General features: G+C 43.8%; 1 protein-coding gene across 1 annotated transcript; it reads left to right on the top strand.

Moving 5' to 3' along the window:
- The first annotated feature begins 36 nt into the window (after positions 1-36).
- LOC137786716 (Na(+)/H(+) exchange regulatory cofactor NHE-RF2) lies at positions 37-26,332 on the top strand. Its single transcript, XM_068578778.1, has 6 exons — positions 37-722; positions 1,736-2,032; positions 18,291-18,521; positions 24,153-24,306; positions 25,024-25,142; positions 25,268-26,332. Exons 1-6 carry the CDS (start codon positions 516-518, stop codon positions 25,430-25,432), a joined length of 1,173 nt encoding a protein of 390 aa, XP_068434879.1. The 5' UTR covers positions 37-515; the 3' UTR covers positions 25,433-26,332.
- The last annotated feature ends 1,582 nt before the right edge of the window (positions 26,333-27,914 follow it).

The following is a 27,914-nucleotide window of genomic DNA, read 5'->3' as shown; positions in this document are numbered from 1 at the left end:
ATTCAAATAGGTAGCCGGGCCAGAGGGAGGTGGTGCTATAGCGCACAAGGCGCTAACCCTGCGCAATCTACATGATAACTGCATGCATATTGTCCGACCGGTTGTTATGGATGAATGTGGGGGAAAGAGGTGAGCGCGCAGTGATCTTTTCGTCTGCCTTGAGGTCGGTGATGCTCCGCTGGAGGTTGTAAAGTCTGTGCGCCGGATCAGTTTTGGAGTCGCCGGCAGTGCGCTTCAGCTGGACACCAGATCTGGACGACTGGTCGCATCATTTTCTTAAAGTTTGATGTTTTTTTAAATATTTTTTTAACAGTGTAATGTGTTCTTTTTTTTAGTGCAGCTTAATGAGTTTGCATTGTAATTTGGTCTTTCTTGAAAACAAAAAAAAAACAAAAAAAAACGTGCGCCTCGGACAGATATGTTTTCGCTCCGTGGAAGTTTAGCCTCCTAAAACGCTCATCTGTGCATTTGAATCGTTCCACTTTCTCTGAACACTGCTGGAGGCTGAAAACGAAATGGCCAGCGAGCCGAAACCACGGCTGTGTGTCATGACAAAAGCGGACAACGGGTATGGATTTCACCTGCATGGCGAGAAAGGAAAGAGCGGACAATTCATCCGTAAGGTGGAGACCGGCTCCCCTGCAGAAGCGGCGGGGATGCGCGCCGGCGACCGTGTGGTTGCAGTGAACGGGTTCAACGTGGAGAAAGAGACACACCACCAGGCAAGTCATGCTACTGCACGAGCCTGTGCAGTATATCAACAGGTCACACTGACTGGTGCATCCCGGCACTGGGACGTTTTCAGCCAGGCGCACACCCCCCTCCTGCAACACTGTGAAACATTCAAAGTCTTTGGTCCGCTTCCCTTTAGCTCATAAAGTTAACCCACATGAAAGTACACGTTTAAAAAGATGACTTTTTCCATAGCTGCACTGTGGCATTTCATTTCACACAATATGGATTGACCTGCACAGTCCCTTTGTTTGGATGGATAGCAGGTATGCGCCGCCAAAAGAGGCTGAGACAACTGTGTGTGTCTTGGCTGGTGGTCAAATAGACAGCAGATGTTTGTTTTTTTCATAACGATCAAAGAAACAGAGGAACATCAACACCAACAACCTGTCAGTATGTTGAGGTTTCTCTCTAATATATAAAAGAACAATTCTGCTGCACGTGTGCTTTTCATTTGAGTCAATACAAATGATAATAGAAGAGAAGACTCAGTCGCTTGTGTTGTAATGATGTTTGATTGTTAGAGAACCAGCATAGAGGATCGAATCAGAGCATGTTTTGGACTCATAAGTGATTTAGAGACCATCGTTTCATCAAATGTCTTGTTTTGTTGGACAGTCAAAGAGATACAATTTTATTTAATGGTAAGACAAGAAGAAGCAACATATGTACACATTCAAGAGGCTAAACCCATCAAATGTTGGGTTTTTGCTTGGAAAATGTAATCTTACAGTATGCATAAGGATATTTTGGTCTGTGCTTGTATTTCTATCACCAGGCGATACACCCACACATCTAAGAAAAGTGTGAATGCTGAATGCTTTGGAAAGATACTCTAACGCTGACTGGATGCTTTTAGAGAGAAGGGATAACAAAATAATCTTCCCTTTGATGAGATCCGACTATTCTTCAGCAGCTGCACGTTGTTCTCTGCAGCATTGACTCTTTTATTGCTTTTACAAACAAAATGACCAGTGTGAGCTCGTCCTCTCCCGTCCCTCAGGTGGTTCAGCGGATCAAAGCCGTGGACAACGAGACCCGGTTGCTGGTGGTGGACCAGGAGACTCATGAAAGTCTGCGCAGCCTCCGCCTCACTGCCACAGAGGAGATGGCCGTCCTCATGGCCGGGCATCCATCCTCCTCTTCCTCGCCCCCAGCCTCCCCCTCACCGCCCCCGTCGTCGGCCCCGTCCTCCCCCAGCAAGAAGCGGGAGAACGGCTCGGTGTCCAAGCAGCCGGTCGCACTGAGCGGCCAGGTGCAGAAGCCCACCAGGAGGTCACCGTCGAAGGCTGCGAAGAAGGTAAGCCGGTCCTCCTTCCCCAGCAGAGACACGAGTGAACAGGGTACAGTCTCTACTTTCGTTCTCTGTCATGCTTCTGTTGGTTCAACATTGTGTGATTTCAAAGAGAAGATCTGTAGGTGGATCTATTAGTATTAATCCATGATGATATGAAGTAATCCTGTGGTACTGAACTAGAATAAAGAAGCTGGGGCCATCTCTCAAGCTCATGAAAGCTGATCTCAAACGTAAACATCTGACAGACATCAAACAAGGACATCAAAGAAGACAAAGCAAATCAGCAAATATTCACATATTGCTGGAATTACTGTTTTTTTTTTATTTTTTCCAGTTTGGAAAATATGCTTATTTGCTTTCTTGCAGTGCACCACTGGCAGAGTAGATTGCGTCAGCAGCTGGTCAGTTTACCTTTGCGTAACGACTGGAAACAGCTCGCCTGGCTCTTTCCAAAGCTAAAATAAATCAGCCCATTAACCCTAATTAATACGTTTTATCTTGTTTTTTTAACTAGTAAGAAAACAGAACTGTAAAAAGGATAAGTTGTGGTTTCACAGAAGATTATGTGTGTGAATATTTCTCGGTCACGTCCTGGAGTGCAAGATAAACAGAATAAACAAGATATCACATGTTAGAGGGGCTCGTAGGCAGAACGTTCTTCACTCGTACCAGAGCCATGCTAGCTGTTTCCTCATGTTTCCACTCGTGCTAAATTAGTAACCCGCTGCAGCTTCATATCTAGTGTGCAAAAATGAGAGTGGAATCAAGCTTCTTATCCAACTCTCAGCAAGAAAGAGCAGAGCAGGCGTGTTTCCCAATTTTTCCCAGCGTAGAGAAGACGACCAGGAGTCAACAACAACCTCCTACAGCAACAAACTAGCTTTTGACCCTCAACAAAGCACTCTTAGAGATTTGTCAACTTCCAAAACCAAGAACTAAAAATGCTAAACACATGAGCAAACAGATTGCAGATACTGAGTCATTCTTTAGAGCAGATTCTCCTCAGCTCAGACAGGCTTCAACCTCAGACCTGTTCTCTTGATGCGCTGCCAGTTTCAGATTAGATTAGAGGATGTCATGCAAGTTTCCATCGTCTTCTGCAGCCTTCCATGCATGTGGCCTCAGCTATGTCTGTTCATCAATTTGTGTGTCCTGAGGGAAGACCATGGCAAAGCCGAAAGCGCTCCAGATGTTGTGTTAGAGGTCAGAGAGGGCACGAGAGGTCAGAGGTCGGGACACGTCAGATGTTAGGAATCTGGCGGACAACGCAGTGACTCTGCGGAACAGGAAATCCACAGAAATCGTAAAAAAAAAGATACGAAGGAAGACGGCTGGCTGGGAGATTTTCTGAATGCATTTATTGTGAAAAGATAATCCAGAGGGAGCGTTGTTTTACAGGCCACTCGCATCTCATCTCCCTGTGTTTATTTACACGTACTCGTTGTCACAGTTGGTTGCATAATCCTCAATAGTCATTGGATACATTTTCGTTTTGAGTTTGTATAATTCACTCTTCTGTTATTCCATGCCGACATGGAAAACAGGATGTGTTTCCGTCCGCTCCGTCTCTCCTGGAACTCAAAGATCTGATGGAGTTTGGTTTCATGTGGCCCGTATCAGAGAGACGAGGCAGCTCCACTTCTGCTTTCTGCATTCACACAAACATGTGTTTTCACTCAGGTTCTGCCCTGCCCGCATGTGAGCGGCACTCAGGCCCTATTTCTACAAGAGCAGTGACAGGGCCAATCAGTTCAATCTTAAACGTGTGTGTGTGTGTGTGTGTGTGTGCGTGTGTTTTTGTTCAGCTCTGGCTTTGTGACCTGTGGAGAGAAATCCCAGTGCCTGGTGGGGTCGGGTTGGCCCAGCGAAGGTTCAGGAAATACTCAGAGGTCTCTTGTTTCTCTCACTCTCTCTCTCTCTCTCGCTCTCTTCAGTGAGTCTAATGGACGGCTGGAAAGAACGTTTAGGAAGATGAGCCAAAAGGCTTCAGCACTGCGGATGAAAAGCAGGAAAAGTGTTTGAGCTGCTGTTGGAAGATTGATTTGAAACAACATTATTTACTCGTAGACTGACCATAAACCACCTTTTGTTGGGGCTGGAGCACTAAAACCTTCCTCTGTCCCTGTTGATACCTTGGGAGTCTGCAAAGAGCTCAATGTTTCCTCTCCCATCTCAAAGGAAGCTGTTCCACCACAGATTTGCAGACTCAGTATTGACACTGCACGCTGATACAGCAAATTACGTTGTGTGTGTCTGTCGTAGTCATTCATCCATGTGGCTGGCAAGGAGCTTTGGCAATCAGTGCAATGTAATTACCAGCACAAAAGCAGAGGGGAAACAGACCGATCAGCAATGAAACCAGTCATCGCCACGTGAAGAATCTGAGCTAATGAATTCAGTTTGATGTGAGAAGTTTCAGCGAGACTTGTTGACAGCGGCACATTTCTTCTCATATCGTTAGTGTCATGCAAAGGCAGGAGGGAAAGAATGAGGCAGCGATGGAGAGCAGACAGCTTTTGGACTGAGGGAACTCCAGAGTGAGCCAATAACAACCTTGAAGATTCGTTGGAAGGACTTTCAGGAAGTGGGCCTCCATTCAGTGGGGCAGGGGAGTGGAGAAAGCAACCGTTTGCAAGGTAGCGGAGTCACGCGGAGAGTGGGAGAGCTGAGGTTTGATAGTACTTGGCACTGTGCCTACCGTACGGGAGTATGTCAGTGATGATGGGTGTTGTGAACTGCAGGTTTTCAGCGCCTTGTCTTCTGCTGAAGAGTGTGGGAATAGTCTAAACATTCAACTACTGTTCAGACAGAGAACAAGATGAACTGGACTCTGCAACATGGTTCATATTGTTTTAATGTCTCCGCCCGTGTGTGTGTGTGTGTGTGTGTGTAGGTCTGTGGGTCTGTGAGTGAGTGAGGGTGCACCTCGATGTCTGTCCTCAGCCAATCTTGCATTCTGCTGCAGCAAACTGCACATTATTTTGGGTCTCCCGTTAAGGATGCATGCTGAAAGACCTCCCAACGACTCAGTTATTCAATGCCTTTGCTTGTGCATCAACCTCACAGAGACAGTACAATTATCTGCATATATTAAAATGAGAGCTTTTCTGTTGTGTTACAAACAGGTCTGATACACCCTAGAAGGAAGCGGTTTAAACACAATACAGCAGCGGCCGTTGCAGGCAGAACTCGTGGAGATTGAGCTCCACTAACGCCAAATCGGGCCAGCGGCGTAAAGTGCCCCACTTGCCCCATTTCCTACTCCCACCCGTCTGCGTAAGACACCCTCGCTCAGACCACACCCATCTTCCATTTTAATCTCAACTACACACCTGTAAAGTTTGTGACGGCATCGGTCAGATATCGCTGTGGCGAAATTGGACATATCATGTGGCAGTGGACGCGAGTTATGTCACCAAAACTTGAGAATTTGTTTGTTTTCTTTGTCCCCTCCTCCTCTTCATTTTTTGCAGCTACAAATTTCAGTTAAAGGCCCTAAAAGACACACACACGCGCACACAAACACACACACGCGCACGCACACACACACTTTTTACAGCCATATGTACAAGGTCACAGCAGTAACACGGGGAGACATGTAGCCTTTTCTGCAACTGTAATCACTTGCACATGTGTCTAATAAATTTCCCTACTATGGGTTTTTGTATGTGTGTGTGTGTGTGTGTGTGTGTGTGTGTGTGTGTGTGTGTGTGTGTGTGTGTGTTCCCAGAGTTACACTGCCTGTATTTTCCCTCTGTTTTCTGCATTTCTCAATATCTCAATATCACAAACTATATAAATCATGACCAGACAGCAACGTTTCTCTATTTTGCTCCTTTCTTTACCAAAGCGCTCCGGCACAAATACAGTTGAGCCATTTTGGGCTGTTAGGAACCCAATGTTCAGGTCCTAATAGGCCGTTACGGTTGACCATGACCTCCTGTGAATTACCCAGCGTTATATAAGCCTGTTCAGTGTCCGGCTTATAGCCCATCGCCGTGTTGTTGTTTCAGTAGTTGTGCTGACGAGAGCCGATTGGAGAGAAATGCTGCTGTCTGAGAACATCACTCACCTTTTAACTACGTTTGACTCTAAATCAACAATAAGTCTCCTCACCAAACCCCTGAAGTTAAAGTTACATCCAATAAAGCCGTGGCAACCAAATGTATTATCCATTAAGCAATGACCCTCTTGTTAATTTTGTGCAATACGTGGAGTTAACATACTGCAAACTGAAATGTTGGAAAAGCAGCGTGTAAATCAGTGCCCTTTCACCTTGAAAATCATTCTGTCTGTATAAAGAACAATGCAAGTTGTGTGCTTTTAACATGAATTTAGAGTATCACAGTTAGGTATTAATGATATATTGACATTGAAAGCCAAGTCAAATTGAGTTAACTCTTTAAAACAGACGAGAACTAAACCTCAGAGAGTAAAAAACACTTTAAGGATATATTATCTCAGTTCACGTTCTTGCTCAACCATTCGCACAATGAGCGACTGAGTCTGCTGTCCCTGTTGCAGAGAGAAAGGACGAGACGTTTCAAAGACGAGAACATTACAACTCGGGCTTGAGACGTATTATCTTACTAAACACACACCTGAGGTGCCAATGCTCTGGTCTTCCTCCCCTGTGTGCACACACACACACACACACACACACGCACACACATGTGCTCAGGCGTGTCGTGTGGGTGTGTCATTAAAGCTCAAGATAAAGTGTCAGGTGTCACTTTCCCACCAGAACCTTTTTTTTTTTTTACTCGCATGCACACACACACCTGCAAATAAAATGTATTTCATAACTTATTTGATTAACAATAAAAAAAAAATAATCTGAGATGTGGGAATCATTCATCACTCTGACTCCAAGATATAGTGTTCCTTAATATCATGCCGGGCCGACAGACGGACAGGCACAGATATACAATATGAGATATTCCTTCTCCACCTGGAAACAGACATGTCCCTGGCCGATACGGAGGGAGCTGCATTGTGGAAAATTGTGTCCCCGACCGGAATGTTCCCTCTGTGCAGGCGGAGAGGCCTCCTCCACACGCACAAACACACTGCCGTCTTTTTCTATCCTCCTTTCCAGTTCTGCTGCACTTCCGGTTGGCAAGTAGAACATGGGGCAGTTTAGGAAGCATCCGGACATATCTCGGGGCAGTGTCTTTTGTTTCTCTTTGATATGTTCTCAATGAGTTTGGCCTTTGATATGGTGATTTCCAAGAGCTTTGAAACATAATATAATGGCTTGGCTCGGTCAGACTCGGTATGAAACAGTAACAGTAGTCCAGATGACGGGTCCAGCTGCAAGAACATGTGAACAGCGAGTTGTAATAAAGCTCACTACATCATGCGCAGGATTTGCAAAGGCCTGCTAGTGATCATCAGCTCCCCATAGAGCACACACACACACACACACACACACACACACACACACACACACACACACACACACACACATCTGTTAAAACAATTAGAGTGCGAGGAGGGCTGTGCGTTTGTGGAGGTGGTCTTTGAGAGGGCACATGTGTCTTTGCACCGTGGAGAACGTATTACGGCTTTGTGTGAACATTCGCAACATATTATGTTTTATTCCGTGTGTGTGTACGTGTGTGGTTTACAAATTGATGGACATATTTGCTCATCAGCTGTGTGAGGACACATGTGTGTCGCAGGTGGTGAAGCCCTAACAAACTCCATCTAAACACCAGCAGAGACTAAACAAGTCAAACATGGAGACGGAGTACACGCGGGAGGCCCGACAGTTTTCACAAAATCCTCCGACAGAGAACTTCTCGATAGTTAAACCTGCACATGTGTGGAGCATCGGGAGCGAAAGAGATCTGTGTGGGAAAGCCCCGGACAGCGAGCAGCGTTTTTAAGGGTCAGGGCTTGAGGTCACGAGGTCAGAATTGAATAAACACAAATAGTAAAAACTTGTGGATCTGTGTGTGTGTGAGAGAGAGAGAGAGAGAGAGAGAGAGAGAGAGAGAGAGAGAGAGAGAGAGAGAGAGAGAGAGAGAGAGAGAGAGACCCACAACTGCAGGAAGCGTCTTTTTTTTTTCTTCTCCTCCATCTCTGTGCAGATGTTTTAACTGTTCTCATTTCTTTTTGAGCACATTTTTTCTTCAAATATCTTTGTGGCCCCTGGTATTAAAACACAATCATGTCATTACTTTAAGACAACACAACATGAGGTGACGGCTCAGGTCAGGCCGCATGACATCTCTTCCTCGTCCTCTGACTCAGTCGCTCCTGTCGGCCGGCATAATAAGGAAAAGATGTTGCCTGTCGGCCCTCATGTAGCGCCGCATAGCACAGGAATCGTCTGGAGGTAGTCGGCACGTCAGCTCGTGGGATCATCTGTGCACGAGTTCTGCTTGCCACCCAGGTGCGAACTGTGATGGACACGATAAATGCGAGGTGGTTTCCTGGTTGATTGAAGAAAACGTTGGAGGACGTGTACCGTAGGATACTTTGACGGCCGAACAGTGGCGGTGCAGTTGAAGTTGATGTGAAAGCACAGAAACAATGGAAAGAAATCCTCTTTTTTTTGTCATTTGTTTCATCTTTATTTGACTTGGCACGTCTACTACTAAAACATCTCTTGTTTACTTGAATAAGAAGTATTTTTGTGACAATATCAGATGGAACATGAAGTTCCAGATGTTTGAATTTAAAGCGACTTACAACTGTGAGAGTAACTAAGTGCTTTTTACTAACATCTGGAGCGAAGACCTCCTCCACCCCCCTCGTTTGAATACCAACTGTGTTACATCAAGATGCAGGGGTCCGGATTCAGTGTGTGTGTGTGTGTGTGTGTGTGTGTGTGTGTGTGTGTGTGTGTGTGTGTGTGAGAAAGAGTAAACCAAATTCCTGGAGTAAAAACAGTCTGTAGGATGTGGAAGGGTTACAAGTGGGGAAAGCGCGCATATGTGTGTGTGTGTGTGTGTGTGTGTGTGTGTGTGTGTGTGTGTGTGTGTCTGGGGATTTAAGGAACAGAAAGGGTGGAATTAGTAAGGTGGGTAATGTAGGAGAGACATGAACAACTGAGTGTATTGTATGAACTGTGTGGGTGTGTGATCGGACACAGCTGTGTGTCTCCATGTTTCATCTCCCCATGCACTGATTAGATATTAAAATGTTGCCTTTGTTAATCCATAAGACATTGACCTGACTTTGCAGACTTAAGTATGGACAGGAAATGTCACAGAACACCACCTAAAAAAGACATAGCACTGCTGTAATGAAGGTGTAAATAATCTCCTCTTTAGTAGTCATTCTGGTCCAGATTTAATTGGTTTTGTCTTTATTTTAATCCAACTGTTGATTTTCATGTTCCTATTGTTTTGAAAATCTGATCGCTTACATCACCTTCTCACTTGGAGATGGTTATTCATGCTTTCATCTTTTCCAGAAGGGGTTCATCTAAATAGATGTTTAGCTGCCAAAGCCCACTCACGCTTCAAGTTATATACACAATACTACATTTAGACTGTTAGCAGCAAGAAATAGAGATCACATAACAACAATTTTAGCCTCTTTGGGCCGTCAGTTAATTATGAGTTGATTTTAAGGTTTTTACTTTTAGGGTGCTCCGAGGTCTGACTCCAGCGTCAGATGTTTAAATCTGTCTTGTGTCACTTGTCTCCTTGACTTCCTAGACAAATGAATTTCTCCAAACTTGCATTTCTTCTTCATAAAAATGAAGTTCATTATTGCTGTTACTTTTTAAACTATTATTCTATTGAGTCTGAAGCTGTTACATCTTCTCTTCACTCGTCCTGTCCACATTTTGTATCTGTTGCAATTAAATCCCTTGACCCAAATCCTCAGCATTATTTATAGATTGCACTACTTTTGTATCGCCCCTTACTGGGCCAGAGTATGTGAAAACAGGCCCGTCTTCTCGTGACATCCTTCAACCATCTGGGACTGAGCTCTCAAATCCATTTTTGGAAATCATCAACACTTCAGTTCCGAGAACTTTCGATCTGAACAAACGATGTCACTTTTGGAAACATCCACTCTTGCTGCTTCTCTATCTGCATCTTCTTAATCTCATCTTTTAACTATCAGTTATGGGAATATGAGTGGAGAGTAGGTCGACTCTCGCAGGGCCGAGCATCGACCGCTGTGCTGCCCACTCACCAACACTGCCAACAGATACGAGAGCGAGGACAAAGAAACAAACACCGGAGATCTTTATTGCTCAACCTTATTATTGCTGATGGATAAGTTCATGTGTGCACCTTGTGTGTCTCTATATGTGTTATGATTTAGGGAGCCTAGGAATACTTCCCTCAGGTTTAATCTGGGATGTCATTCTCACTCCTCACGTTCATGTTCAGTCTCTTGGCGTGTTCGCAGCTGTGAACCAGCACATGTTCCCACACATTGATCCACGCAGTGTTCACACACACACACACACACACACACACACACACACACACACACCAAGCTAGTAAATCTTTGTCCTGATGACATCTGAGGCCTCTCCCATAGAGCATGTTTGTGTCTCTATAATGTCAAATTTAAAATGCCAAAATGGTATCCAGAGGTTTAAAAACGCAAACATGTAAAGATGTTTTATATGATTAATTAATCGGGTTACTATTTTCACAATTAATCAATTAATTCTTTGGTTTATAAAGTGTAAAAAAAAAAATTAAAAAAATGTACCGTTTCCCAGGCTTGCCAACCAAGTGACGAGGGATATCTGTCACAGACAGATAACAGGGGTGTGGACACACTCACACACACACACGCACATGCACATGCACATGCGCACACACACACACACACACACACACACTGCATCACCAACATTAACTGCTGCACTGCACATGAGGCGTGAAAACAGAGGGAGATGGAAAAAGTGATCTAATGATATAGATTTAAATAACCAGATAATAAAAGAAGAGGATGAAATGGCCACATTAACCTTTAAAATCTCACTCCCTCATCCACTCACACACACACACACACACACACACACACACACACAAACATAACAGCACATAACTGCTGAAAATATCAGCCTCGCCAGCTGCCCACACATTTTAGATTGACATTTAAATGCAAATAGGCAGAAACGTTGTCTTCTGCAGCCACTTGACTGCATTATGAAGATGTTATTACACGGCTTTAAAGGGCTTAAAGATTCCACGACATTGAAAGATATATGGAGGGAATGTATGAGCAGGTTTTAAACCAGGTTTGTGAGATGGACATCTTTCTCTCTCTCTCTCTCTCTCTCTTTCTATTCTCACTTCTTCGGTTCTCATAAAATCTAAAGCTGCATTATTTCACGAAGAGGCTGCATCAGCGCAACGTGTACAAACATATGTTGCCAAAGTCACAAAAGCCTTATGATGAAAACTAACTCAATTATGGTTCCATTTATCCTTACTCATAGTTTTTTACAGAATGGAAAATCTGACAAAAACAACACAATGCAGAACAAAAATCCCCCCAAAATATGTGTTCTGTACCATTTGATTGAATTGAAACTGTGTGTTTATCAAAAACACTCTGTTTTATCAAAGGCTTCTTCCACATGTAGTGATCTAATGTAAGATCAAGGAAACAGAAAGCGTATTCATGTTTTTTAGTTTTTTCCGGCTGCGATGTTAAACTCAGATGATCCTTGACTTTTGAAATTGTGAAGTAAGAGTGGAGCAAGGACCGCTGGGACTTTTGTTATTTTCTTCAAGGACATGTTTAGTGAATGATATATATATGATTTTTGGCATTGCCAAGGTTTGTTTTTATTTTAGATCACACACATTGGGCAATTGGGAAAAAAGTAATTATATATTGACTTCTTTGCCGCATGAAGTCACACTTTGGAGGGTTGTGAGGAGGCGCAGTGTCATCGCATCATCGCTCTGTGCGAGTTATTCATATATAGGTCAAGCGGACGGCCTTGATATCCTGATTGCGCTCACACGCAGTTCAGCCTCCAGCTACGATACCCGTCGCAATATGTTTGCACTCACAGGACTCTTCTCTCTTCAGACAGTTGAGCTTCAGGCATAAATTATATCAGATATGTGACAAAAGTTGGAATAACATAACAAGCACTAATGACCTCTGAGTGAGTTTCAACACTAAAATGCAAGTGGAGAGTATAAAACTATTTTGTTGTGCTGTTGTTAGCTGTATTTAGTTTGCGTAATGAAGGCCAGGCAGTGAACACGTTTTTATAGATCTGGCTCAGTAGCATAATTAATTTAACTCCGATGATTTATTCCTCGCTGTTTGAGCTTTCTAGGAAAAGCGAAACATTAACTCTGTGAAGTAACATGTATTAAATTGTTAGTTACTGCTCTGAGAAGCAAACCGACTACTTTTTCTTTGATGCATTCACTTTTCTTTTCTTTCTTTTTTTGCACATTCCACCTCAATGCTCATCTCTCTCTTTCACAAGAGTTACGATCTCAGGAAACAGTTGCACATCACACACACACAGAGACACACACACACACTGCAGCAGTGCAGGAGACTGTGTAAACAGATCTCAGCAGGTCTGTCCTGGTGGAGCATGATGGACACACAGCTAGACATCTAGCCTTCGCGTCACAGAGCTGTTACGCAACACCAGTGGGGCAAACTGGGATCTCTGGCCGTTCCTTCAGTTCTCTCTGCTGCACCTTTTCTTCCTGTCCTCCACGCCAGCATCTCTCTCTTGCCCTCTCATTGTCCTTTTTGTCTTTGTCTTCTCTCTTTCGTTCCTCACTCTTTTTTCTCTCCCCCTGTTCCCCTTTCCTTCATTTCATTTTCACAAGCTCCAAATCCAAAACCAGCTGCCCGTCATTTCCTTTCTCTCTCGCTGCTTTTCCCTCTCCTCTCGCTCTCTCGCCCACTGAGAACAGACCAGATCTGCTCTTTTCCTCTCTGATGGAGCAACACTCAAAGCAGCTGCGAACGCGCACGCGCACACACACACACACACACACACACACATTAACAATTTGAGGGTAGCGCTGTCATGGCCAAAATATCTGAGACGCAGCAATTTTCTTAATTTGGTTAAAGCCCTTTTAAATGATCCTCATGTGGACTTTGCTTACACTTTTGAGAAGCCAGGAAGTCCCACAGACACCGAGCAACGTGCACAGAAAACTCCTCCAGCTATTTAAATCTAAAATATGTTTGTATTGTCTCTCTAAAACGACTGTAAATACACATCAGACCGAACTGGATCTACTGGTTCCACTGCTGTCTCCATGACAACCGGTGGTCAACCGTGACATCAGCAAAGGTCCCAGGTTGCTGCTGTTGTTTGTTCTCCATCAAACCCGCCAGCGATGTTTCCAGTCAGCGCTCCATTATTATTATTAAAGGTGGAGGTCTCATAGATGCTTCCAGGCAAATGGCTCTTTTCTGGGCCTTTTAAAGTATTCTTCTGCAGTATAATGGCTGAAGTATGTGAATAAAACACACAGATATCAATATGTACATATATTTGAAGCAGGCATGCATGTACCAGATACCAGTATGCATATTGGGAACACAACATTGCTCAGAATAGACTGTTCAGTAAAGTCGACTGAGGAGGGGGCGGAGCTAACTGACCTGACAGGCTCCTCCTCCCACAGTGAATGTAGGTTTGATCAGCTGTTAGCTCCTGTGTTTCACCTTGACTATGGCGTTGTGTGGTCACACCGCTTGAGTTGTTTGCGTGCAAGCAGAGATATTCACGATGTATCCTCCACCTTGATGTTTTCAGCTATTTTGAACCCTGAGGGCTTCTGGTCATTTATACATTGCAGCAAGCCCAACTGGAAAATAGACAGCTCCAGCTGATTATTCTGCAAAATGAGAAATAACATTAACACACTGGGTTCTGTTATGTGTTAGGTTAAGTTATGGAAAGTCATCAACACATTTACATTAAGACCATGGAACAAAAATTGATGAATTATCGTTTTATTGTGACTGTGAAATGGATTTTTACTCAAAAATGATTTGACAATGCTTTCTTGTTGATAAGTATACTGTATCTGATTGTTTCAAGGTTTTTTTTGACGCACACATTATTGTAGTTTAGGTAAATCAACAGGTCATGTATCATATTGTGAGTCTGCATTGAAAACAGCTCCTATGATAGTACATGATATCACACCTTTCTTAAGCAAAACAAACTCAGCAGGAAAAACTTTTGAGTCAGAAATACTTTTGAGTCAGAGCCCGAAGGAAACTTGACCTGCTGGTGAATGAAGATGAGGATATTAAGTTTACATTAATCTTCTTTTGGGAAGCAAGTGAGAGCATTGTTGAGAAAATACTTCAAACGCTTGCAAACACACAGACACTGGATTTAAACTTGCTTTGTAGCAACTCAAAGACACAAATAACAGCACACATGTATACACAAACACAGACACACACCGATACATGTATGCCGATACACACTTAATTTTGTTGACAATGACAAACAATGAGCAAATGATCCTTGGCTGTGAAAGGGTTAACAGCGGTCACGATCCATCCATCGCAGTCGGCCATCGCTCAATTATTCAACAGGGTGCGATCTGGTTTCATCAACTGCCAACACCCCCGACCAGCAGTCGGATGCAGAGGGAGGTACACAGACAGACACACAAATGACCATTGATGCTGAAGATTTTTGATAAGTAATCTTTAGTAATGGAGATATAATGACTAAGTGGATAAAAAGCCAATAATCAAACATTCATGGACCACTCTGGGAAGTTCAGTTACATCACTTTACTGTCATGCAGCCCGTAAATACAGAACAAGACAACAGTTACATAACGATATTACGATACAATCACTCGACAATATCTAGTCTCATGTCCCAATGATGATATAATGTGGATGATTGTACGGCCACAAGCTGGAGACAGACCAACAAAGCTGACATTAGTTTAGCTAACTAGCTGCAGTTAACAAAATGTGGGGGTTCAGCCAACAAGTTATGTTTAGTAAAAACTCAAAGCTTGATAGGCAGCAGTAGCAACAGTAACTAAGAGGGGGCGGCAGTTAGTGAACAGTGAATCATGTGTGTGAATTTAGCTCAAATGTAAACTTAGACACTCAATTCTTCTCCCTTCTAAAAAGCTTCTAATCCTGTGTGACGGTTCATGTTGCACTAAACTATGCCCCCCACCCCCTCAAAAAAAAAAAAGTAGTCAAAATAGCATAACCCAACCACCCAGTCCAACACAGGTTTTGTGTGTACACTGTACTCTGCCCCACATGCGCTCACAGAGACAGACACACAAAGGCTGACTGTGACACGACGCGAAAGGAATCCATGGGACAGCACTTGTCCCATTGACAGCACATCCTCTCAGTGTGCCAGTCACACAGAGGTCAGTGCACGTGTGTGTGTGCGTGTGTGTGGGGGTGTGTTTGTGTGTGTGTGTGTGTGTGTGTGTGTGTGCGAGAGAGAAAGAGTAAACCAAATTCCTGGAGTAAAAACACAGTCTGTAGGATGTGGAAGGGTCACGAGTGGGAAAGCGTGCATATGTGTGTGTGTGTGTGCGTGTGTGTGTGTGTGTGTGTGTGTGTGTGTGTGTTGAGTTGGGGCATCAAACTTCATAATGCTCTGCTGTGGGTGTGAAAGATTCCACGGTGTTTTCCATTATGGAAGATCAGCCTGATTTACTGCAAAATGTTCCATGTGAACATGCACGGGCCTGGAACAAAACATGGACACGACAGTGTTTTTTCCCCGTGGTTTCTCCAGCCGCTCCTCCCATCGGGACAGATACTGATAACCATCCGCTTTCCTGACGTCAAGCCTGTTTGCTGACAAAGGGGGAAAACATTACATTACATGATCTCATTGCTCTCCCTTTCCCAACCACTTTTCCCATCGAAAAAACATGATGTTTTCAACACCCTCAGTTCAAACAAACACGGTGACCGTATTTCATTCGACGGCCTCTCGGTTCGGAGAGAGCGGTCTCTGTCCTTGACACATTTTTACACACAAGTCAGACATTCGCGTCCATCAGCAGAGAGCAGAGGACACCACACACAGTCGGGGGCGTCATCCTCGACACAGTTAAGCTCGTCGGGATCAAACCCACAGCACGAGAGTACCAAATGAAAAGCCTCCAAAATGCACACAAGCGTCCAAGACGGAGGCTTCAGGAGATGGCACAGGCCCCGGGGGGCGATTAGGGGCCGCGCACCGGCATTGGGAGGCAGTCCGAGGTTAGATTGGCAGACACTTGCGTCTCCCCCACATAATGACTCCCAGCTGTGCTACTCTCTCTGTTTATGTTAGAGGAGTTCCACTGAAAACTCTCTTCCTCCCCGTGGTGGCTGACTGGAAACTTCTGCCATTGATTTTTCGGCAGCACTCTGTCTTCATCCGTCTGCTGTGTTTCTCCGGGCTCTGCATGCTCTCGACGCCACTGTTTCTTTTCTCAAACTCTCTTTTTCAATCCTCTCGCTGCATCTCATTTTCTATCCCTCCCACGCACTCTCTCCCTCCGTGCTTGTTCCTTTCCTCCTCTCCCTCCTTCTGCCATTTGTCTCCTTTGCATCGATGCTAATAGATTTGATTCAAAATCTATGTTGCTGCCCCGTGGAAGTTGTGACTCAGCTGCCCGACCTCATCCTCAGCCAGGAAAAGGAGGATCTTGAGGGATTCATGAGAGTAGCTTTTATTGTCTCTCTCTCTCCTCCTCCTTCTCAGGGCAAGCTGCCCGGATCCCCACTAAGAATTACTAAAGAATTCAGTGCCTGAAATGAAATTATATGTTGCCATCTGTGTTATTTTAACAGTCGAGGGGTAGATTTGCAGGCAGTGTTGTGGTGATCGAGGGTAAGCCCCGATCCCGGACATGAATTTGCATTAATCACACTGTAATGTTAAAGGTGGGATGGAGTTCAAATAAATGAAGAAGTTCAAACAGTTTGAACTTTTATTTTCTGTCAGAATGCATCATAAACATTCTTCTCCTCTCTCCACGCTACCCAACCTTGGTCTCCCTTTCTCTCTCTCTCTCTCTCTCACCCTGCCCACATGCTGCATATGTATTTTTAGCAGGCACAAGCGGACCATGATGGTGGCTTCACGTAGAAAACAATGGGCGTCTCATGTTGCGTAATAGGATTGCAGATCTCTCCTATGCGCACAATATGTGCACCGTATGTAGACCCTTATTTGGTCACCCAACACCCACTCTACCTGGCTGTTGCCTCACAGCTCATATCAGCTGAGGTTACAGAGCTGGCAACCGGCTACCGTTTCTCTCACTGCACATTTCTTTTCCCGGTGTGTAGGTGGTAAATCAGTGTGATTACACTGTCGAGCTTGAGGTAAAATGATTCGGGTTCTATCAATGTCTTCACTCAGGCTTCTGGAGTTATCAGAGATCTGCTGCAAATGGAAAATTTCAACCCATAATAAAATATATTATATTACTGAATGGCCGCACAAAATGGAAACACAATGAGGAAAATAGATCAACAAAGAAGGATGTAGATTAGTGATCATTGTATCTCATTCACAATATGCATTGCGATTTGGTAAGATTGCATTCCCTTATAATCTTAGAGTGCATAAGACGTGGATGTATAAGTTTGCCGAGACCTCAGGCGTTGATTTCTGGAATACAGTTTTACAGCCTCGACTTTGTCAATTCTGGGACCATCTTGGTTTTGTGACACGGACTGGGCAGCTAAGTACGACCGAAACATGAAGAAGACATTTTTAGGCAACTGAAAAGGCTACAATTAACATTCATGACCTGAAAAGACTTAAAATTATAAGACGAAAACACCCAGATCCAACAACACTGTGGTAGTGCCCTGTGTTTTACATCCTCCTGATGGATATCAGAAGGAATGCAAGTTTAAAGCATTTCCACACTGGCTTCAAGTGTCATAACCGAGGATACCACCTTTGTACTTGACAGTATTCATTAGTACCTTGCAGTGACACTCACATTTTAAAACAGTCCCCCTACAGGCTTGAAAGGTGGTTGTTATAAATGGTTAAAGTGACTCCGCTGGGTGCTTCAGTCACCTGCTGTGTTACCTGCCCTACACACACCCTCTTGCCCAGTTTTCCTACATATGCTGCCCCATTTAGATCTCTTTTATGGTTTTTAAACAATGCGCCGATGCTGTGGTGTCGTTTCAAGCTACTTCCTAGCTGAGAGTGATCCTGCTATCTTCTCATCATAAACTAATGGATGAACCTTTGTGTTTGTTTTTTACCGGTATAAAAGACAAGTACACACTTGTTCTCATTCTCTTCCAGGAGGCTGAAGCCCGGGCTGAAGCCCAGGCGCAGCAGGCTCAATCCCGGTCCCGGCCCCCGGCCGACCCGTCCGAGCTCACTCCACGCCTGTGCCACCTGATGCGTTCGGACGCGGGCTACGGCTTCAACCTCCACAGCGACCGCTCCAGGCCCGGACAGTACATCCGCTCCCTGGACCCGGGATCCGCTGCAGACCACGCCGGGCTCCGGCCACAAGACCGGCTGATAGAGGTAAGACAGAGGAGCGTGGAGGGAGAGTCATGACAGCGTAGTGCAACCTTAATGCAGTCAACCTGCAGTAAAGCTACCTGGATCTTGTAGTTTTAGCTTGTGGCGGTGCGGCATTGGACTGACATTGTAGTGTATGAATATAGAACATTAACAAAGACAGATTGATTAAAAAATTGACAAACAGATTATGCGCTTTGATGCAAACAATTATTTTCCTTGACATGTTGTATTTTTTGGTTAGTAGAAGTATTATGTTGGTGGCTGCTCATGAGGAGTATCGATGGCAATAGAACATGAGTCTAGATGATTTCTAGTAGTGATAAGCTGGAAGGATATTTAGCGTTATGCGAGTGCTTCATGCACACGTGCAGACCCAAGAAGATAAATGAGGAGATCATGAAATATATGCACACACTAATGAGGTGCTTATTGATGAATGATTTTGGTTTAGTCTGGTACGTGTCAGAGAATATTATGATTTACTGGGTGTGAAAACATCCCTCGAGGGGCCTCTTGTAGCCCTTCATCTTGCCACTTTGGAGTGTGTTTTTTCTCTCTAATGAACTGTTTATGTGTTGCTGTGAGCCAACTCTGATTTCCACACAACCATCCAATCCATTACCTCCAAATAGATTTACATGTATGCTTTGGTGACCTCCTCCATGACACACTAGAAGTCAACAGATGTCTTAGCAAAGTGTTTGCATAGGAACTTATTCCTTTGTGTTTATTTAAACACAAAACAGGTATGTAAGAAAGAGGGAGAGCACCTGAAATATTGGAGACTTACTAAGTCCGACATTACAAGAAACAGTCTCTGGATGGTTCTTCATGTGTATTCCCTCATCAGGATCAACTATACAAAATGCTTCATCCATTTTCATCATCCACAGTTTTTCATCTGAGTGTACACACACAACATTCACCCTTCATTCCCATAACCTTTGGCCTCACTGGCTGTACATCAGGGTCCAGCTTAGCACAAAGACTGGGAACAGCTAGCCTGGTTCTGCCCAAAGATCATGAAAAACTCAATAAGTTACACGTTATATCTGTTTTGTTGAATCAGTGTAAATATAAATCAACAATTAGCTGATATTTACGAGGTTATGTGACTTATCGGCTGCAAGGAGACCCGGCCTTAAGCCAGCTAGCTGTTTCTGAACTGTAATATAGACTGTATGGACGACCATCAGTGTGGTCTGATATCTAGGATCAGGACCACCAAGCAGAGCTGCAGTTGTCGGTAAAAAGCTGGATGTTGATCGCTCTTCAGTGACATTAGAAAACACTGATGTTCTGATGCTCCACTGGAACATCAGACTGCTGATGAGAGTGTGTGGGAACATCCTGTTGCAGGTCACTAATGACACCAGTCACCTCCCTACAGCTCTCCATAGACACATCAATTGAGGATCACATTCAGGCCAAATTCAGATCCATTAAAGCAGTATTATTTGCATGATGCACACGTGTACACATTGCCAAAACAAAGATTTGAATACAAAATGACATGAAATAGAATAAAAATATCTGATACAAATCCCGCAGTTAAAGCTGAAACTGAATCAACGACTATTTAATAATCAATTAATCATTTAGTTTTTCAAGCATTAAAAAACAAATATTTAGCTTTTTCAAAGTGAAGATTTGCTGCTTTTACATTTTGGACAGTTAGTCAGACAAAAAAAACTATTTATATTTGCACTATAGCTCTTTACAGACTAAATGCTTAATGAAGAGAATTGATTGGTCGGTTGCAGCCCAAGTTGAATTCCTCCAACCGAACCAGATTGGAAGATTTTTGAAGATATTTAAACTCTATTTGCCTTTTTGTTATTTTATATGTTTGCTTAAAGCTTTGAAGTGTTTTTGCAAGTATCTTACATTTCCTGTGGGACACTATGAAGTCAAGCTCATGAGACTTTAAGTACACTGGTGAATATGTGATTTCTGCCGGCTTAAAAACTTGATCCCAGCTTTTTAGTTTAGTTTGGACTGAAAATCTGAAGTCCTGTAGTTGACTGCTGTGTGTGTGTGTGTGTGTGTGTGTGTGTGTGTGTGTGTGTGTGTGTGTGTGTGTGTGTGTGTGTGTGTGTGTGTGCGTGTGTGTGTCTGCCCACACACTGATAATTGCAACCGTCTCTGACCATGCGTCAAGAGAGCGTTTGTGTTATCTGTCAGCAGCCTGTTGGAGAGGTGAGCAACCATGACACAGATCTCTCTCTCTCTCTCTCTCTCTCTCTCTCTCTCTCTCTCTCTCTCTCTCTCTCTCTCTCTCTCGTCGTCTTTTTCTCTCACCATGCCCCATTACACTGGAGGTGTGTCAGCAGCAGAGCTAGCATCGCAGAGGCTACGATGAGAGCTCAGCTTTCTGCCGATGATTGGCAGGAGCAGTGACACCGCTGAATGCCTCGTCGGCCTCTCTGCTCTGCCTGTCTGCGCTCGACAAAACACACTCTGGACCTCTCACACACTTGAGGGTGACATCAATGGACAGAGGAAAGTGCCCCGCACTCCCCGACAGTAGTGCCCACAAACAATTTAGTGATGAGGCCACGGAGATTTCACACCTGGATGATGATCAGCGCACGCTCGCTCACACACATCGCGTCGCAAAACGACACTAAGTTGTGTTGTTGGTGTTTTTTTAAGCCAACCCAGGCTTTTGTTTTGAAACTGGTGCCGTTAATGTCGGTCTGTCCGCCACTTCGATGCAGACTGAAATGTCTCGACAACTTGTATTAAGAGTTGTACATGCATGCGTAGTCCCCAGAGGATGAATCCTGATGGATTGACACAAAATCTGCATCATGCGGATTCATCGTTGTGGTTTAGGACCACAAAACACCCACGAAACAAATGCATTCCCATCATCCTCTGCTGTACTTTGTGTAATGTTGTAATTTGCAGAGGTCCCCATGCTAACATGAGGGTGACAAACTGTTTACCTGCTCTGCGTCAGCATGTTAGCATTCTCACTCTTTAGCATGTTGGCGTTAGCACTTGGCTCAAAGCCCCGCTGGGCCTCAGTACAGCGGGGCTGGACCTCTGCTTTAACTTTAACAGCTTGTTCAGGTCCTGGAGCTGTCAACATCTATGTCACCTCTCGTAAGTCGGCTGCTCGGTCGCTATGAAAGCTGAGCTTAAGAGATGTTGTCTCGCTTTGCGAAACTACACTGGAGACCAACGATTCTGAATCTGTGCGTGTGAACTAGGACTTATGGTCCAATAAATAAAAGATAAAACTAATGGATAGTAGAAAACCCCCTGCGCTTTGGTGGAAAGTGAGAAATGTATTTGAATACTCTTTTTTCTTGAAGTTGAATGTGTGAAGGTGCAGAATTGATTATTTTTTATAGATCGTGGGAAAAAATGAAATTAATTGTGGATGACTTTAATTAATTTATGAATGTTTTTGCCTTTGAATGTTTGTGAAAAGGATGAGCGTTCTGTTTGCGTTCAGGTCATTGTGTGTATTGTGTTGAACTGCATGTATGTGGGCCAAAGGAAGAATAGCTTATCCTGGTGCTAATAGAGATTCTCATAAAAAAAACTACAATAAAGAAAACAAATACTTAAAAGTTATACGCATACGTCACAAACACAGATGTGCAGCTGCATTTTAAAATGTTTGTTTTGATCCAAGGCTCGTCGAACACACACACCACATCACAAATGTGCCAGCCAACGTCAGGTGGCTGGACTCTCTGTGGCTTTGATGAGACATTCACTTAAACACACACACACACACACGCAAACACACACACACACACACACACACACACACACACACACACTTTAGTATTAAGAGGTTCCCAGAGGAATAGTCCCATGAGAAATAAGCGCCGGTGCTGTTCCTGCAGCGTGTATTAATTAGCGCAGTGGGCAGAGAGCAGAGTGTATTGTCTTGTGTGGGATGGACTGTTAATATCGGGCTGTGAAACATGACACAACACCTGTTGTTTGGCCGAAGAAAAAGATGCTTGTTCTCTCCGTATCAAACTGCCTGTCTGTCAGTCCGTCAGTCTGTCTCATCAGTCTGTCATAAGTCCTGCGAATAGAGGATGTATGTTGTATTTTTAGATGAAAGAGAGAAAGCTGAGGAGCTCTTCACATTCTCCATCTGCTGATTCCACTCTTTCTTTGTGTTGTCTTCTTTCCACCCTCTCTCTCTCTCTCTCTCCCTGCTTTCCCATGAAGTCTCCCGTCGCACCTATTTGCCTATTTCACCTACAATTGAGAGCAAAAAGTTTCCTCTCTTCTTTACACGGCTCATCTTGTCACAAGCGGTGAATTTTAAACAAATTCCCCCTCAGGACTCGGACACCTGAAACCCGCGCTGTAGCCATGAGCCCAGGAGAGCCGTCAATAATTGATTGTGTATCAACACTAACTTGGCGTGATGCGATGCTGCCTGGCTCAGAGAGACCGTGGTCTAGCGTCTAGACAAAGCAGGCCTCCAAATGCACGCAGCATCTTGATATCAGCACGGAATAACAATAGTTATTATGTCCCTCTGTTGGGCTGTTTTTGGCCCTAATATTTCAAGAGAGGTGAAATCCCTTTTAGAAAGTATGGACGATGAGTCTTCTTTTATTGTGGCAATTCATAACTCTTCTACTGGATGTACAGCTGTCCTTAATGCTTTCCTGGACCTCTGTTGCATTTTGTTAGGAGGTCTAAGAGTCATGTTGAACGGTGTATCACCAGTATCTGGTCCCATGCCTCCACCTAGTGGACAAATAAAGTAGCACAGTGTCTAATGGCAATTTCAAAAAAAAAAAAAAAAAGGTGACGTGAAGGTTCATCCAGGTGCTGTGTTCAAAATAAAGCTGATTGTAACTCAACAAACTGACTTAAAGAGATTTGTTTTGGAAAAACCTGATCTAGTTGTTTATTTCTCTTAACTGACAACTGACGGGGAACCTGTAAGTTATGGTTGGCCATGCAAACATGTTTTGGTATTGTACATTTACTGAGCGTTTTTGGGACAAAGTAAGAAAAAATTATTAAGAAATCAATGTATCTATATGATATGGTTGAATTTAATTTAGTTAATTTTGAGTCAAAAGTAATAAGAAAGCAGTAGATGACTGCCCTGCTTCAAAAGAAACATGTGTCCAAAATAAAACAAAAGATTGCAAAGACAGACAGTGTATTAAACAGCATGATAACATTTCAGTCACAAACAGAGCCACATGCATTGAAAGCGCGATCACATAAAAGTTAAGTCATACATTCAATCAGGGTTAGGGTTAGACGAGAAGTAAAGATTCTGTAAGTTTAAGTTCTTTTAAAAAAGAAAAACGAATGCTGAACGTAACCTTATACTTTTCATCGAAAGCAGTGTGCGCACAACATTCACCCTTCATTTGCAGATAAAATGCCCTTTTGGGTGCCTCTAAACACAAAGGAATAAGTTCCTATACAAAACATGACAAAGTGGCTTGAGGGTGCGCCTCCAGAGAGCACCACATAGCTTATCCACATGCTACAAAACCTTCTGCGCGTTGGTGCTCATTTGTTTCACGCTTGACCCTCAGATAGTAGTGTGATGATGGAGAAGCAACAACTAACCCACAAAACCTTCACACAAAAACCGTTTGTCTTTGTCTCTGTGTTCTCCAGGTAAATGGAGTGAACATCGAGGGTATGCGGCATGCAGAGGTGGTGGCCTTCATAAAGAAAGGGGGAGATGAGACCTGGCTGTTGGTGGTGGACCCAGAGACAGACGAGCACTTCAAGAGGAGAGGGATCGCCGTCGGGGTCAGCCATCTAAGAGGTAGGACTGCACTGTCGGTAGAGATCAACTTCAACTTCCAGGAGGCATCTTTGTCAAGCAGGTTGTTTTTTTATATTAGAAAGTCAAAGCAGGTGTTTCACTGCAAAGAATGAGGTCGTCAACAAAGCTGTGTAACATCTCATTTCAGAGTTTCGTACTTTTTTAAAGAAAATGTTCTGGGAAATGGTGACCTTAAACCCCGCGTATTCGTATAAGTTACATGCGGGCGTGTTTAGGCAGCACCACCTGGTGTATTGTGATTTTTTTTTTGTAATCATTTATCTTTGATTTATCGGATAGGCGTGATTCAATAGTTCTAAATGAGTTCAGCCTATGACGACTCCATGGCCGGAAGAAATATTATGGAAGAGTTGGAAAATGAGGAGTAGCTCCTGTTCATGGAAGTAATGATGTTGGTTTTTGTTGTTGTTGTTGAAACAGGATGTGAGATACTTGTCTGGATAGACGTTAAACATTTGAGTGAAAGTAAGCTGATTCAACTCTGTCTTGACTTTACCCCTAAGAAGAAGCAAACGACCTCTTCCTTGGACCTGTAAACTGAAGCATAAGTTCTTGACTCATCACACTCTCGGACATTAAAACCTTTGAGACTTACATCTGTGGACTGAGATCGCATCCCTTTGAATATGTATAAAGATTATAAAAGTATACAGCAGGGAAAATCAACACTATATTGGCTCGTTTGTTTGTTTTCAGACTATGACGGTCCGTCCATATCCAACGGCTCCCCCAACCCTCAGATCAACGGCAGCTCCACCACACAGTCCTTCAGGTCCACACACTCCGACCTCAGCAGCCAAGGCAACAGCACACAGGTGTGTGTGTGAGCGTTCATACTGTACATGATGCTGTATTTTGTCCTTTGGTGTCTCGCATGAAAGACAGTTCCCTCACCCCTTCTGTCTGTCTCTCCATCTCCAATATTACCTCCCTCGTCTAGCTGGCGGACGATGATGGCGGTCGGCTGATGGACCCTTTCGCTGAGATGGGCCTGAGTTTGAGCGCCACGGCAGCCGAAGAAAAGTTAAAGGTCCATGCCAAAGAAAAGAAGAAGGCGCCGCAGATGGACTGGATGAAGAAATATGAGCTGTTCAGCAACTTCTGAGACCCCCACCAAGGTGACGACAAACACCGGAGATGGGAGCTCTCAGCCGCCCTCTGCGAGGACGAGGACGAACCAATATCCCCCCCTTACAACAGAAGATATTTTGTTCCTGGAATTAAATGTGACAAAAGAAAAAAGTTGTACTGTGGATTTAACATTTAACAGCTTATGTTTTCTCTTGAAAGCACGGCATGAAGAAAGTGCTTTCTGACTGCAAAGACTGTGAATGCTTTGGGAAAACCACACTATTCAGAAGGAGGAGCATCTTTAAAAGCATCGTGGACGTGTGTCAGGTTTCCACACATTTACCCAAATCCTCACCGCTTTTTTCTCTACATTAACCCGCCTAGTCTCCCCGCTTAAGAGACATGTTTCAAACAAATGAGGGGGACAGATATTTTTATATTTAAAAAAGTATAAACAACTATGAACTATTATTAATAAAAAACCATATCCCATCATCATGGACTGCATTTTAAGGACACTGTGACAATAATGATTGTGGACGTTGTGGGAGTTTTTGCCCATCAGTCAGAGGAATTCCAAAGATGGCAGAAGATCACTGTGAAAGAGTTGAGACCTCCAGCCCCTGCGATGTCAATTAATACTCCAAACCGCAAAGAAAAGGATGGCTGTGTGCACTGGTTGTGTGTGACGTCTGCGACGTGTAACTGTACTTTTACATCGAGTACATTGACCGACCATCGGATCAGCCCTGCTTTATTCAAAGAATAGCTCATGTCACTTGGTATTTAGTACTCCGTCTTGATAATGTATCACCACTAACCTCTTTTTTTTCTCAGGATGGCGGAGGCTTGATGTGTACAGCAGAGGGCAAACTTGAACCACAAATAGATGACACTTAAACTAAACAGAGTAGATGTCTATCCCGGCTGTTTGTTTTTTTTTTGGGGGGGGGGGGAGTTGTTAAACAAACAAGATACAACACGTTCGTTAGTGAGCTTTAGAGGTGCCACGGTTAGCTGTTTCCCCCTGTGTCTCGACTTTATGCTACGCTAAGCTAACCAGCTGCTACATATTTACCATCCAGCCACCTGGCTATTCGTGGTAGCTTCATAATGTATCACGCAGACACGAGAATGATGTCAATCGCCTCATCTGACTTTCCACCAAATACGAGCATTTCCCAAAAATGTCGTACCATTTTGTTAATTAAATATGGGCCAGGGCCAGGAAAAGAAAGCGGCAGATATTACTTTGGAGTGGAAGGGTGTGATCCACACTAGTGAGAGCAGGTTGTGGGGCGGAGGGAGTGGAGGAGAGGCTACACGATGATGTCAGAGATGCTCTGGAGGATCTGCTGAAAGAGAATGTGGGAGCCAGGGAGCTTACTGTGGATTACTACACACATGGACAGCTGTCATACACACATTTGGAGCACAATGTGTGTATGTGTGTGTGGAGAAGGTATACATGTCGTAATCCAGGCAGTGTTGATAAAATATGTTACAACGACGAGAGGCTCTGCAAGTTGGAGAGCTATTCACGTGGACATCTTGTCTTTGTTTTGTTCCCATAAATTCAGCCCGAGTGTCTTGATTCATCTCTGTACATCCGTCTGTTTGTTCTGATAGTCACAACAACAAATACTCTGTGTTACCATGGCTGATGTATATACAGTATGAGTATACAGTATATATGGCAGGTTGCATTTTTTTTCAATAAAGTGTGACAATGGCGTTTTCGAATATATTCTATTGTTTTTCGTCATTTCTCAAAGCTTCTCCAGTCCGTACTCTTGAACATTTTGTTTTCCATCAATCTCCATAAGCTCGTACTTCTCTCACATTCCTTCTTCGTATTGATCTCCTTTACTGGTTAGGCTACGACAATAGCTCCCATTAGCTCCCATTTCTTCTATTTCTCTCCCTCTCAACCACCGTCTCCAGTTGAGGTTTACGCCAGCGTACAATTTCAGTTTCAGACGGTTCTCAGGCAGCCAGCTGCCGGGAGCTTGCAGACCACACAGAGGTTACACAGAGGTCAGATGTGTATTGAACAGTGTGTGTGCGGGTTACACTCACACACAGTGTCACTTTATAAAGTTGAGGGGTACTGAAATTTTTCCACTTCACATATTTGTGTCCTGTACTTTGCTCTAATCTGAGCTGAGTATATTTATTCATTTTTCCTCATTGGGCCTCCAACGTATATTTAATTGACATTAATGTGAGGAGTTTGAGAGGAAAATGGAAGTGATGAGAACTGATCATCTGAAACGTGTCCGTCGTGAGTTGATCATGTAGCCTCAACGCTAACCAGAGACCACGCCACGATCAAGATCAGAGCGCATCGATGCCAGAACCAAAAGCTTTGAAGGGTCGAGATCAAGACCAACTCTGAGTCCAGAGTCCCACACTGCAGGATGCAATTATGATGAAACGTGGAGCATGCAAACCATATATATACCCTCACAATGATGTGAAAGATACACACTCCCACAGAAAACAAATAAAGATGC

Source organism: Clinocottus analis, unplaced genomic scaffold, assembly GCF_023055335.1.
Source record: "Clinocottus analis isolate CAN_PGR_092001 unplaced genomic scaffold, fCliAna1.0.p SCAF_16, whole genome shotgun sequence".
NCBI classification, from domain to species: Eukaryota; Metazoa; Chordata; class Actinopteri; order Perciformes; family Cottidae; genus Clinocottus; species Clinocottus analis.
Note: the sequence above shows the minus strand (reverse complement) of the source record. Positions and strands in the feature narration are given on the sequence as shown.

Coding starts and splice junctions, on each gene's coding strand:
- LOC137786716 (XM_068578778.1), top strand. CDS start 516: ATGGCCAGCGAGCCGAAACCACGGCTGTGTGTCATGACAAAAGCGGAC. Junction 723..1,735: donor AGAAAGAGACACACCACCAG/GCAAGTCATGCT, acceptor CCCGTCCCTCAG/GTGGTTCAGCGGATCAAAGC. Junction 25,143..25,267: donor GCCAAGGCAACAGCACACAG/GTGTGTGTGTGA, acceptor TCCCTCGTCTAG/CTGGCGGACGATGATGGCGG.